The sequence below is a fragment of the Ochotona princeps genome, chromosome 24, assembly GCF_030435755.1.
Source record: "Ochotona princeps isolate mOchPri1 chromosome 24, mOchPri1.hap1, whole genome shotgun sequence".
Taxonomy (NCBI): Eukaryota; Metazoa; Chordata; class Mammalia; order Lagomorpha; family Ochotonidae; genus Ochotona; species Ochotona princeps.
Genome location: NC_080855.1, coordinates 14,372,350 through 14,387,185, shown reverse-complemented (window position 1 = coordinate 14,387,185; position 14,836 = coordinate 14,372,350). Strand labels below are relative to the sequence as shown.

The 14,836-nt window shown below is 46.0% G+C and overlaps 1 protein-coding gene across 7 annotated transcripts in view; it reads right to left on the bottom strand.

Annotated features, from left to right (window-relative positions):
- Window positions 1-14,836, bottom strand: part of CLEC16A (C-type lectin domain containing 16A) — a 190,503-nt gene that overhangs the window by 80,741 nt on the left and 94,926 nt on the right. For all 7 annotated transcript variants that reach the window (XM_058680868.1, XM_058680867.1, XM_004586757.3 and 4 more), the window contains exon 18: window positions 12,185-12,305. In XM_058680868.1, the coding sequence (XP_058536851.1) occupies window positions 12,185-12,305 (121 nt within the window). The remainder of the gene's footprint in view (window positions 1-12,184; window positions 12,306-14,836) is intronic.

Below are 14,836 nucleotides of genomic sequence, written 5' to 3'. Positions count from 1 at the left end.
GCGCTGTTTTCAGGGTTCTGACTGGAATGGAAGGGCTGAAGGCAGTAAGACAGAGCTGTATTTTCCATCTCTTTGATACTTGAGCTGGTGGGATTGGCTAAAGGCCTCCGGTGGTAGGGAAGGGAGGAAGGGAGGAAATGATGATACTCTGGGACTTGGGCCTGAGCATGCAGTGGGGCTTGCCTAAGAAATCCACAGCTGGCCCTTTGGCCTGTGGAGCTGCAGACGCTTCACTGCCCACCTCTGCAGCTGAACTCTGCACAGCAGGGTCGTCTTACCCTTCTAATGGATGGAATGGTCAGTACAGCAAGGGAGCTGGGGAGCTCAAGAGTGGTTGAGACACTGCCAGCATGGATGGGGCACCCTGAGATGCAGCTACACCCAGAACCCATCTACTTCTGGAGGCTGTGCAGTAACTCAGCACATGCTGCGTTCTTAGCAGTACTAAGCCACCTAACTGTGGCCCATTTTCAAACGTACAGGGAGGATGAAGATTTTAAACTGTAGAATGTCTTCAAGCAGAAGCAATCATGTATCTGTATAAGGTGACAAAGAGAAATGCTCGAAGCCTCATCTCTACCACTCAGCTGCTTCATTCCCCTGATGCACAGAATAGAAACTTGCTTTGTACAGATGGGGAGAAAAAAGAAAAAACTGATTTCTGTTTTTTTCAGAACTGTCCCAGATCCACTTCAACGCGTAAGCAACAGAAGAGGACAAAGTCATTAGGTGACCTTGTGATCTCAGCATAGCATGTCTCCTGAATGCCGCTCAATGATGACTGCAAGTTTATAAAACAGGGAAAGATTACAGGAATACACATTATACCACATCAATGAGAGTGACTGTGAAAAAAAAAAAAAAGAGGTCCAGCAGACAGGTACCAATCAAATAATCAATACACAGGAAGCAGCTACATCACCCTGCTTTAAAAGAACCAAATAATGCTGCAATTGGATTTCCTTAAAATTTTTCCACTTGAGCAAAACTGACAGCTGTATTATAATCACATTTCCAGTCAGTTTATAAGATACAAATTTCATTTCTCCATATTTCTACTTCATTTCTGAAAAGTGGCCAGCAACATCATTCATCAAGCACACAGAGGAGAAGTCTAATTCATAGAAAGAGGGGAAATGCTGTTAATTTCATGTTTTCCATTTCCTTAGAGAATTGGTGGTTTAATTCAAACACGATTTTGTTCTGATTGGTCTAGTTCAGGATCCCAATTCCAAAGAAGTATAAGCAGAAGAAAAAAGGGGGGAAAGGAGAAGCATTGGGTGGCTCAGCTGTTGAAATTCAAGCACTTTACATTTTCAGAAGCACCAATATTGGTTCGGCACACTGGGAAGCTGACTATGCTAATGACCAAGATCATTCTTCTAGCTCATAGTCCAACTGCTTCAAATTCCTCAAGACAACACTGAGAAACGTCACATTCATGTTAATAAAAGTCTTTAAGTGTTCATGAATAATTGAAATGACTGCTAAAGCTTCAATAGGTTCAATCCAGCAAGCCCCTTTCTAGGGCCTACTACGTACCTGGCACCGTGCCAGGCACTAGGATCCAGAGTGGAAAGTGCCTGTCAGCAACGCATACCAGGGAAGTGGGAGGTTGGGAGGGCAACCCAGGCAGGGGTGATGACGGCAGACAGGCTGTGTTGAGGAGGAGGCTGGGAACAGCTCCAGGGCCAGGGAGTGCAGATGCTGCAAGACATGGAAATGCACTAGGAACGGGGCACTTCACAGGAGTCACTGTCCATGGGAGAGGTAGAGAGAGCCTGGCTTGATAGGGTGGGGGGTGGGGAGAACCCCTGATCATGGAGTTGGGGTAGGTCAAGAGTGACCCCAGGTGGCAGGCCAAGAGCCCACCAAACATCTACATGTTGAGAGATCCCACGTGGGCTGGGCTACCTTTTAAGACAAATGTGGAAGGGGGAACAGGTATTGAGATAGTGAGTTAAGCCACTACCTACAATACCAGGATCCCATCAGCACTAGGTAGAATCCCAGCTGCTCCACTTCCAACTCAGCTCCCAGCTAATGCACCTGGGAAAGCAGAGAATGGGGTCCTGAACTTACATGGAGACCCAGATGGAGTTGTAACTTCGTGACTTAGCCTGACCCAACTATAGCCATTATGGTAACTTAAGGAATGAAAAAATAGATAGAAGATTTCTCTCTCTCTCCCTTTCTCTTCTCTTTCCCTTCTTCCCTGTCTGTGACCTTCCTTTTAAATAAATAAATAAATAATAAAAATAAATAACTAAACAAAGAAAAATATGGAGGCCCAGTGTACTAGCTCAATGGCTAAATAATTCTCACCTTGTTAAGTGCTGGGATCCCATATGGGCACCAGTTTCTGTCCTGGCTGCTCCATTTCCCATCTGGCTCCTTGCTTGTAGCCTGGGTAAGCAGTAGAGGATGGCTCAAAGCCTTGGGACCCTGCACCCACATGGGAGATCCAGAAGAAATTCTGGCTTCAGATTGGCTCAGCTCCAGCCATTGCGGCCATTTGGGGAGTGAACCAGCAAATAGAAGGTCTTTCTGTCTTTCCTTCTTTCCACAAATCTATGCTTTTCCAATAATAATAAAAAAAAATACACAAATCTTAAAAAAAAAAAGACTGCATTTTGTTTTTTTGAATAGCTGAGTAGTATTCCATGGAGTAGATGAACCATAACTTTCTTATCCAATCCTCTGCTGATGGGCATTTTGGCTGCTTCCATGTTTTTGCAATTACTGATTGTGCTGCTATGAACATAGGAGTGCATGTTGGTTTCTCATAAAACAAGTGTTCTGGATATATTCCTAGGAGTGCTATTCCCTTTTCCCCGCAACCTCGCCAACAAGTGTTGTTGGTGCTTTTATTCATGTGGGCCAGTCTTACTGGCGTTAGGTGGTACCTCATTGATGTTTTAATTTGGATTTCCCTTATTGCCAGGGAACTTGAGCATTTTTCATGTTTATTTGCCATTTGGGTTTGTTCCTTTGTGAAGTGTTTGCCCATTTCCTGTGCCCACTTCTTGAGTGGCTTGTTTATTTTGGCTGTTTTGTAGTTGTTTGTATATTCTGGAGATTAGCCCTCTATCGCCTACATAGTGCGCAAAGATCTTCTCCCATTCTGTGGGCTGCTTTTTTACTTTATTGATTGTTTCCTTCTTTGTGGCCAAATGGGCCAAACTGGAAACCATAATGCTAAGGGAAATGAGCCAATCCCAAAAGATTAAATACCACATGTTTGCTTTAATTTAAGATGATATGATGTTATGTATAACATGTTATGTTATGTATGTTATATGTCGTGTATAAGCTAAAATTAAAATGTCAATGAGGTGGTCACAGAAGGTGGTTAAGAACTCGCATTTACTTTTAACATATTGGTTACTCATTACTATGTCAATTAATTCCATAATGATGTACATTTTTGCTGATGGTATGTTGGAGCTTTTAATTGACTGGGATGATACTCTGCTGGCTCTGTCTTCAGACCAGAGAGGGTCTACCTAAGAAGCCGCTGAACTTGACTGGACAATAAGATGCTGGACTCTATGTTTGGTATATGCTTGCAATGGGGGAGTCTCAACTGAACTTGAACTGTGGTTATGCAACAAGGTGGAGGAATCCACTATGGTGGGAGGGTTTGGGGAGGGGTGGGGAGAATCCATGTACCTATGAAGCTGTGTCACATAATATAATGTAATTAATGAATTAATAATAATAATAATAATAATAAAAAGACAAAATATAGGCGAGGCGAGTAAGTATAGGCCCAGGTGCCACAAACCACATCTGCCTGTGATTCAACTCTTCCAAAGCCACACACACGCCTGCCTGTTGGGTTTCATGTTACCATTGGTCCACTCCAACACCAGCACTAAACAGCCACTTCTCCAGGCTCCCCACTTGGGCAGTTGCACTAAACAGCCCTCAAAGAGCAACGTGGGTCTGAGTCCAGCTCCCCCAACTGCAGTTTCAGTTCTTCTTCAGTCAGCACTCATGTTCCTGAAAGTCATCTTTCCAAGAAACTTATCTACTACTTAATGAGCCTGAAACGACTTCCACCATTTCTCAGTGAGTATCTTGGACAAAAACAGTACTGAGGCTTTGTTCTCTCAGAACTCCCATGAAGAACCTTCCAGGGGAAAAAACAGATCTTTTGACGCCCAACACTCAGTCAAGGTGAGGAATGCTAATGAGTATACTGAGTATGATGAGTATATACTAAGAATGATGCTTGCATTTTCTAAGGACTCCCTCTTTTAATCTACAGAATAGTCCAGAATCAGGTGCTACTAGTCCCACTTTATAGATGAAGAAGAAAGACTCAGAGAGATAAAAACTAATCTGCCAAACACCACAGAGTAAGGGGTAAAACCAGGCTTTTCTGAACTGACAACCCAGCTCCTAAACAGTATGTTCTATTTATTAAATGTTGTTTTTTTCAAGAATTCAATCTCACTTGCCTCTTCCTTAAGCTTTTATTTACTTATTTACTGTAAGATTTATTTGCTTGTTGCAAAGGCAGAGAGACAGAAAGATCATCCATGTGCTGGTTCACTCCCCAAATGCCTACAACACTAGGGCTGGGTCAGGCCAAAGTCAGGAACCAGGGCAGCAGGAACCCAGCTACTTTACCCAACACCTGCTGTCTCTGATCTCCCAGGAGCAATGGAAGGAGGGTGGCTCTAAGGCAGAGGTGGGATTTGATCTTGGGATACTCCAGTATGGGCAGTGGGTTACCAAGCAGCTTAATCCATTATACCAACATGCCCGTTCTTGACCTTTTATCTTGACAAAAAAAAAAAAAAAAAAAAAAGTTTCCAGGATAGTTTAATGAACAATACAACGAATACGCACATACTATTCACCTTGATTGACTGCTAAAATTAGGATATTTAAAAATAATTTGTGGAGGGCCTGGCGGCATGGCCTAGTGGTTAAGGTCCTCGTCTTGAACGCACCGGGATCCCATGTGGATTCCGGTTCTGATCCCAGCAGCTCCACTTCCCATCCAGCTTCCTGATTGTGGCCTGGGAAGGCAGTCGAGGACGGCCCAAGGCCTTGGGACCCTGCATCCGTGTGGGAGACCTGGAGGAGGTTCCTGGTTCCTGGCTTTGGATTGGCGCAGTGCCGGCTGTTGCGCTCACTTGGGGAGTGAATCATCGGACGGAGGATCTTCCTCTCTGTCTCTCCTCCTCTCTGTATATCTGACTTTGTGGTAAAAATAAATAAATCTCAAAAATAAAAATAATTTGTGGAACAGGTGTCACGTGTTACGACTTAAATCACCCCCTGGGACACTGACATCCCATTTAGGCACCAGTGCATGTCCCAGCTGCTCCACTTCTGATGCAGCTCCTTGCTAATGACGTGGGAAAGCAGTGAATGACGGCCCAAGTGCTTAGGACCTGCTACCATATGGGAGATTCAGAAGCTCTTGGATCCTGGTTTCCACCAGACCTACCTCGGGCCTTTGTAGACACTGGAGAGTGAACCATTGATGAAAAGATCTCTCCTGTTCTCTGACTCTTAGTGTGCCTCTGTATATTTCCTGCTCTTTAATTTTCAAATAAATCAATCTTTAAAAAAAAAAAAAAGCTTGCGGAAATGGAGTTCAAACATGGGTTTACTATGGTGCCCAAAATACTGAAATGCATGTGTAGTTTTTTCGTGACCTGCATTTCCCAGTAAGTTTTTGAAGATCCTTTTGCTTCTTCTCTCATTGAACCCATGAACTCACACACTCTTCTTAGTCATTCTAAAAAGATAGGCTTCCAGACACCTTCCCCTTGAACCTATCAGCCTCTACTTCCTAAGAACAAGGACAAACTCCCATCAAATCATTATGCTGTTACCATACTCAAGAAATGTCATTTCGATCTCAATTACATTATCCAATCATAGACATATGCAAATTCCCCTCATTTCCAGAGAAATGCCCTTTAAAGCTACCTTTTAATGTTCTTATCTAAGATCCAATCCAGGTGGATTATTGAGGGCGTCTCCTTCATTTTAATAATCTAAGAACTCCTATTTCATCTTCCTATACTTTCACATTTTTGGAAGCTCAGGCTAGTTGTCTTCTAGAATGCCTTACATTCTGGATTTTTCACTGTCTCTGTGATTTATGCAATTTGTTTTTTCATTTTCATAAGGCATATGACAATGATTGAGACATCAGTAAAACAGGCCCAATATAGAGAACTTTCCAGAACTGACAAGACAATAAAAATTATCATTGGCCTTGCAAGAAAAACAAATCAATGAGCTCACATTTTCATGAACTTACAATCAAACCACATAACCAGCTTGGGCAGCTTCAGAATACTTCTGTTGGAAACAAATCTCTAAGCAATCAGATAAGTATAGTCAGGGACTTACTTTGCCTAAAAGCTCTTATCTGCAAGGGAGCTGGAACGAAACATGCAGAAGTTTGGAATGGAGGCTGTATGGAGTCCTACTTTAGGGTCTTTCACAATATCACAATCATGCTCATTTTCATAGCAAATGAAGGACCACAAGGGGGGGTAGGTCTGAATGTCAAACATGAATCAAGAATTTGCAGTATGGTTATCATTTATGCTTCTGGGGGCCATGCAGTGCTGCACTGTACTTGTTCTGAGCAACAAGTGGTTTGGGTGTTTGGGACAGCTTGAACCCAGGCCCGAGGTGGGAACATGCCTGGTATACCAGAGGGAGATCATGGAGACAGAGGGAGGGAAGCGGTTTCAGATGAGGTGAAACCTCGTTACTGTAAATGTTTCCATATTTTATTCTACCACATGACAGAGCTGGCAAATGGCAAGGGCCAGAGCTGTGACTTCTATCCAGCTACAGCCTGGCCTGAGTCCATGCTCATGGTCTTTTTAGCTTTCAGCACAGAGCAAAGGCTTCTGAAACAGAGTTCTGTTCATCTCAGCTGCTGTGGCCCCTTGCTCCTTAGTTGCAGCCACATCAACTTACAGCAGGATCTTGAAATGTGCTACACTCTCCCGCCTAGCTACACCTCTACCAGCCTTCTGGGGCAGGCCTCATTTGTGTACCTGTTCACAGGATCTCCCAATCCCTCCCGGCACACCACTCTTCTGAGAATCCCTCCCCCACCAGCCGCTGAGGGGTCTCCTCCCAGAGACTCTCTAGTATGGGCTCTGTCCTCACCTCCACGGAGTCATTTCTACATACTAGCATGTGTTCACTAACTTCCCATTATTGGCCCATTTCTTCCTCCCTTTCCCAGACCATCAAGATTGGAAGCATTGTGGCAACTGAGGCAACAACTGGCTTTGGTTCACTATCACCTCGCAATGATACAGAGCAGGTGCTTGAAAAAGAGCTGAATGAATGAATGGACTTTCATTGAAGAGTAGCTCACCAACTGAAAACTGAATAACACAAAATGAGATGTGCACAGCAAACTATGACCACAGAAATATACATGTCAGACGCCCACGGCACACAGGCTGGAAGAGCACTTGGACGTGAATGGACGTGCATGGCTACCTGGTGTCTCTGTACAACGCATGTATTTCGCCTTTTCTAGGACCACAATGCTTATTTGCAAAAAGGGAGGAAGTCTCTCAGAAGGCTCTGTGGTCAGTTCCAGGCAGGAATATGTGTCCTTGCCTCAATGTCTGCTTGTCCTCCCAGGACACGGGAGTGGATGAGTCCCACAGCTCCCATTCTCTGGGCAAAGCACCCAGCACTATCTTTCCCACTCCAGCACATGGTACCATCACACGAAGGATGAAGTGGTGTGAATATTCTAGGATATGGTCCTGATAACATTATTCAAGCTAAAAATGCCATCCATTTGGAGCCTGGCAGTACAAGTTACAACTTATTCATTCAGCAAATGCAGCAGGGATGAACTCAGACTCCATTTACTAAGCATCCACTGTGTGCTAAGTCTCTGCACTGTGCTTTACACATACGATGCCATCTGAATGTCTCAAAAACCCTTCTTAGGTGGTCTTTTAAAGTGATTTTAAAGTTAAGGCCTCTGAATCTCAAAAGTATTAAGATACTGGGGTGTATGTGTGTGTGTCCGCATGTGTGTGTGGCGGGGTGTGATGGGGTGTCATTGCACAGATAATTCTAGCTACAGCAAGGACTGCAAAAATCACAGCAGTGGAGCCATGTTGGCAGCACAGGGGGCATGCAGGGTTTCACTGGAAGGGCTGCCATGTTGGCAGCACAAGGGGGCCCACAGGCTCTCACTGGAAGGTCTGCTTTGACACCTCTAGACTCAAGCAGCAGCCAGGACTGGGGAAGTTCTTGATTTGCAAATGGTGGCAACCAATTCAATTAAGAAGAATAATACAAAGTCCTTATATTTTAGAGAGAAGTGGCTATTTATACAGTACTACGATGTCTTCCCTTTGCTTTATATATCTGGTAGCAGGGGGCATAGTTAAAAAAGAAAAACAGAATAAAACTGAGAAACATTCAAGCTGCAGCTGCAGGCAGGCGATACGGACATTCCTGGGGTCACTCCTTGCATATATCTATATTTTTAGGTGCTCCCTCTTCTCCTCCCCTTCTCTCTCTGGTCTCCCCTTCCTCCCTCCCTCCCTTCTCTTCTGTCCTTCGGCAGACACAGCCTCCTGGGCTACAGGTTCATGACCTTCACCCCAAGTCACTCCCTTTCCAGCAAAAACCCTAACAATGGCCTTTGCTTAGAATTATCACTAAACCTTTGATGCTCCTTGACAGAGAAGTCAGCTAGTGCACCAGGCCTGCCAGGCGTGCTCCATGCTGGGCTCTCTTATCAGAGGAGTGATACTCTTGCCACCTCTTCCTGTGGTGCACAGCCAATTCCTTTATACTCAGTTAGATAAAGCTGACCAATCCCAAGCATTGCTCCCTGAGTCAGCTGAGTCAAGTATATCGGAGATATAGAAACAGGCTTGTTCTGGATCACTCAGCAGCTAGCAGCGCCTTCACCTGCCCTTCACCTATGCTGCATCTGTGTTATGCATTCACAGAAGGTATTTCATTAGATTCAAAGTAAAGCAACCTCCACCCCAATAGGGTAAAACATCCCAGCATTTACTATTACACACACACACATACACAGCCAACCAACAATACATACACATTTTCTTCTGGTACTATGTGCTTTTAAAATCCACAATCCCTAGTCTTTTCTGCTCTCTTTAGCAAAAGACATAATTTGCAATCAGTCTGGGTAAAGACAGACAGCCATTACTTTCTTAATGGACAACTACCCAAAAAGGCTCAGTTAAGTGATCTCAACTAGCGATCTAATCAATTAAAATTGATAACTGAAATACTTTTAACCTCTCTTTCAGCAGGCCACTCCTAGGGGGAGGAGGAAGGAATGTGAATTCCCAGCATCAAATTTAATTCCATTTCACGGATGTAGACATTCCTGCTGCCCTGATGGAGTGGCCCCTTCAAGGCAAGCTGTTTCCCTTTCTCTCCTCGAATCCAATCAGAGAAAGACTGGTTTGTGACTCCCTCTAGCCAATGCAATCAATTTTAATCCTTGCAGAAAGCCCTGTGGTCATTTCTCAAGGGTGGAAGGGCTGAGGGAGATGGGTAGGGCCAGACAGGGGGCACAGCTTCTTTGTTCTTCCAAGGGAGGGAAAGAGGAAACAGGGACAGAACAGAACTAGATGGTCAGGTGCCACGCCCGAGCCTGCCTCTCTGTATTGGGCATGTGTGCTGCTCTGTAGAAGCTTCACCTCAGCCACTCTAGCTGGTGACTGAGTCGGCTGAAGCGTGAGGCACTAGCTTGGTCATTTAACATGGTTTGTGGCACATATATTATATTCAGTACATGGTATATTTTGCTCATTCCTCAAAACTATTGTATAACAGAAGAAAGGTAAGGTAAGGGAGGCGGTGGCAGTTTTTGGGTTTGGCTCAAGGGCACAAAGAGCAGGGCAGAAATGTCTGACTTAAATACCACAACTTAGTGGTCTACAGCACAAATGCCAGTGACACAACTGAGCAGTGAGTTCTGTTAAAACTCTAGGCCTGGTGCGGTAGCCTAGCGGATAAAGTCCTTGCCTTGCATGCACTGGGATCCCATATGGACATTGGATCTAATCCAGGCAGTGCTGCTTCCCATCCAGCTCCCTGCTTGTGGCCTGGGAAAGCAATCGAGGACAGCCCAAAGCCTTGGGACCCTGCACCCATGTGGGAGACCCGGAAGAAGTTCTGGGCTCCTGGTTTCAGATCAGTGCAGCTCCGGCCATTGTAGCCGCTTGGGCAGTGAATCAACAGACGCAAGATCTTCCTTTTTGTCTCTCCTCCTCTCTATATATCTGTCTTTCCAATAAGAACAGGAAAAAAAAAAAAAAAAAAAAAAAACCACAACTCAACGAAAGGGGCCTGGCGTGGTAGCCTAGTGGCTAAAGTCCTTGTCTTGCATGTGCCGGAATCCCATGTGGGCACTGGTTCATGTCCTGGTTGCTCTACTTCCCTTCCAGTTCCCTGCTTGTGGCCTGGGAAAGCAGTAGAAGATAGCCCAAGGCCTTGGAATCCTGCACTCATGTGGGAGACCCGGAAGAGGATCCTGGCTGGTTCCTGGCTTTGGATTGTCTCAGCTACGGCCGTCACATTTAACTGAGTGATCTTTCTGCTTCTCCTTCTCTCTGTGAATGTGACTTTCAAAAACAACAACAACAACAACAAAAAACTTACACAAACACAACTTAATGAAAGAATCATTAATGCTTGGTGGATTTTCCTGCATGAAAATGACATCTCAATAAAACCAACTTACAACAATCATACTACAGACAGTGCCTATTTGCTGTTTCTGCTTGCCTATCCACTCATTTGTGATTTTCTGTCCTCACTCTCAGGCAATGGAGTTCCAAAGGGACTGGTCCCACCAGCAGCTCCATGACTATCATGTGACTCTGGCCCAGGCAATCAGTGAGCCATACTTTTCTCACCACTGATGGGTCAGGGATGGTCAGAGGTCCCAAAGCAGGGCAAATGCATTCAGGGCAGTAACTGCAGACTTCATACACACTATACGGAAGGGTTGGGCATTAGGTGCAGCAGTAAGATGCTGCTTGGAACATCCACAGCCCACATTGGAGCATTAAGGTTTGAGTTCCAGCTCTGCCTCTGATTCCAGCTTTCTGCCATATATGTCCTGGGAAGCAGAAGGTGATGGCTCAAGCACCTGCAAGGTCCCTGTCACCCATGAGAGACCATGGCTGAATTACAGGTTCCTGGCTTTGACCTAACCCAGCCCTGGCTGTTGTGGACATTTGGGGAATCAAAGAGCAGATGAAGATGTCTATCTCTGCTTTTCAAAAGCAAGGAAAATTGGTAAACAATTTCTAGTAAGTTATCAGGAAAGAGAAGCTCTTTCTCTGTCAGCCCTGTTGGTTCAGCCATCATGGGGCTGCTGCCGACCACCTAGCCACTGCCTGTTGAGAACTGTCCTGAGGACCAAGGTGGAACTCAGGAAAGCAGAGCAGAGAGAGAGGAGCACCTTCCTGACAATTGCTGGGTACCAGATGCAGAACTCCTGGACTTTCCAGTAACATCAGTCAGTTCTCCTTTCTTTTTCCTTAACCCAGCGAGGTTGGGTTTTCTGTCTCTTACAACCACAGACTCCTAACGTACCACAGTGCCTCAGAGAACGAAACCCACATTGCCCACAGTGTACACAGGCAAAGGGAAGAACAATACGAGAAGGGACTGGGAACATGAGCCGGTTCTATACTCACTGAAGTGTTTCCGTCTGAGCCTCACGTCAAGGAGACCACTGAGTCAAGGCATGGTCAAATAAACAGCCCCAGGTTATCAGCTGTGCCCAGTGCCCTTGCCCTTACCCACGCACTGGCAACCTGCTGTTTGTAAGCTTGTTTTCTTTACCAGGAGAGTCCTTCCATCGTTTGAATCACACAAGAAATGGGGCTGCCATGGCTGCACAGAGGAGCAGAGACCGTGGGCTGCACCACTTGACCCCCTGTCCTAATGAACCTTTCAGCAACTCCCTGATCTTCAGAAAGCAGAACCTGCAATTCGGCCTTGAGGTGTACCTTCTCTGGGACCCTTTTCTTTAGAAATCTCATGGGACACTCACACTGTTAGCTATGGTCACAGATTAACAGCAGTACAAAATGCAGGCCATGCCCTGGCCCTCCCAGGCATGTGCGAGTGAGGCCAGCAGTGGTCCCTGCCCACTCACTCAGATCCAGGACGTCATCGGTTTTGATCAGGTCCTCCTCCCGAGTCAGCGGCAGCTGGGTCTCAGGCTCGCCTCGCAGCTGCAGCGACAGGGATCGCAGCATGAAGAACACCCGGATGGCCTGGGCAGACAGTGCAGAGCGAGAAGGGTGAGATGACACAGGAATTGCCACGAGATGCCCCTACCAAGGAATTGCACAATGGCTCGAGGTGACAAAAAAGAAACACACAAAGGAAACAAAGTGTGCCTATCCTAGGACAGCATTTCCGGTGCTTTCAGAGTCAGACAACCAAACAGGGGCAGCCCACCCTCAGTAACCCATGGGATCAGGCTTGGGTCATTTTCCCACAGCTGAGCACTGGTCACCTATAAGAATCTGTCCTCCAAGTCATGTGACCTTATGTTCCCTGCCAAGCAGTTGGCCTCACTTCACAGAGAGGGCAAGCTAAAAAGCTGAAGCCACCTGTCCGAAGCCATGTTTCCAGCGACGGCTAGAAGTCTGGCCTTCTCCAACTCAACAGTCAGGGAGAGATGGAGAGACTCAAATCATAGACACTTCCAGTTCCTGAATGTGAAGCTGAGGGACGCAGAAGAGGGTTAGACACACAGGGGAGAAGACCCAGTTGTCATTTGTTCCCTGCGCCTAGAGTAGTCCCTTATCTCTTGGCCCCTTTGGCTTTATGGCAGGGACTACAGCACTGCAGACAGGGCAGAGGCTGGCAGCTGGCAGGTGCATGGGCTGTCAGTTCCCTGAATGCCCCTTGGACCCCCCCCAGCCAGTCCTCTGGGTGGCAGAGGTGCCTCTGTCAGCACCATGATTCCTGGCCTATCGGAGAGATTTCTGGTCAGAATCCAGTATGGCCCTCAGACACTGTGAGAAAGCAGGAAAAAAGTAGAGTCCCCCAAAGCCAAGAAAGTTCATGCAGCAAGCAGCATTCGGCCCCAGGGACAGGCCTGCCACCAACCAGAGTCAGGAAGCAGAGGGGCAGGCAGGAATCTCCCCACTGGAAGCGGAATACTCGAGGGAAACTAGCTTAAGTCAGACAGACAAGGTCTGCAATGGATTCTCGGCTCCACCATGCCAGGCAAGGTCTCTAACTTTGGCAGGTTTCATTTTCCTCACCTGTAAAATATGCACAAGAGTCCTAACTTGCAGGGTTGCTAGGTTCTGAGACAATGCTGGAAGGGAGGCAGCCAGCACAGTGGTCCACAAATCACCTGAGAGGCAGAAATCACCAGCCTGGGCAGAGGACTTTGGGACAGAGCATGGTCACTAAGGTAAGCTGCACAAAGGGAATCCTGATGCACGTTTGGTCTTTCTGTTAACATCTCTGACAGCTGCAGTCCTGACCTGAGGGGAGGGTGCTCTTTACACAGGAGGGTGCCTCTTAAAACAAGAAAACCGTCCTCTGCTGCCTGCCAAGAGCTGCTAAGGATGCTCATCAGAAGTGCTAAACCTGAGGAACCAACACAGTCCGCTCTGTATACCACAGAGCACTAAAGCTAAGGTGCTGGTGCTAAACAGCCTTAGTATTGGAGTATTTCTGCTTTTATGTTTTATTTCCTTGGAAGGTAGTACCAGGGGTGGACGGGAGGGGGATGGGATTTTTCCATCTTCTGGTTCATTTCCTAAACGCCCACAAGCACCTAGGGCTGTGCCAGGCCAGAGCCAGCAACATAGAAGGTAATCCACATGGGTGGCAGGGATCCAAGCATAAGAGCATCACTTGCTGCCTCCCAAGATGCGTATCTGCAAGAAGCTAGATCAGAAACGAAGGTGGTACTTGAGCCCAGTTGGCCACACAATACCTGTGCCACAATGCCCTTCCCTTTTCTTCACAGTTTTTAAAAGTGGTCTTCATAAAGACACATGCAACAGTCAGAAGGAAAAAGAAAAGATGTTCAATTTCAAAAAATCAAAAAAGCTTCTATTTGTTAAGTTCTGACTGTGTGCCAGGCACCTGACTGTAGCTTTAAAGTCTTGTGGAAGAAGAGACGGAGCTGCGTGGGTGGAATGGGCTCTGATCTCACATCTCCTGCTGGTTGAGCTGAGTCTGAACTCAGTCATGTCTTATGCTTGTGTCCCTGAGCAAACACCAGCCCAGCTGCGCAAAGCACAAGACACAGTTGGTCACTTGAAATACCTGTCAGCATGATCTCTTCAAAGAATCATGGTAGTGGGGCCAAGGGAAAAGAGAAAAGGACCCATCGTATTAAGACCAAGTAAAAGGGATGCTTTATTTCCATGTGTCAAAACCCCTTTCTTCTAAGGGTCTGAAGGCAGAGAACTCACACAGCACCACAGCTGGGAAAGAAAAAAAAAATAAAAGCATGTGTGGCTTTCTACAGCCCAGCGCCCTGCAAACCTGAGGCTTTCCAATAAACACAACTGAAGTTAGGAATTTGGCTTCTAATGTAAGCCGTTTTGGTAAAACATCTGCTTTTGCTCTGGGAAAGACAAATGGAAGGTATTTCCAGGAATACAAATAACAATATAAAATAACTAAAAATATAAAATAGAATATAAAACTACCAAATAAAATCTCTCGATACTTGCCTTCTTCCTGCCCCAATTCCTCAGCGAGGGAAGAGCACATGAGAAGGCTGAGCCCCTGAATATAAGTGATTTCTCACTGGCTAGGGTGGGTCACT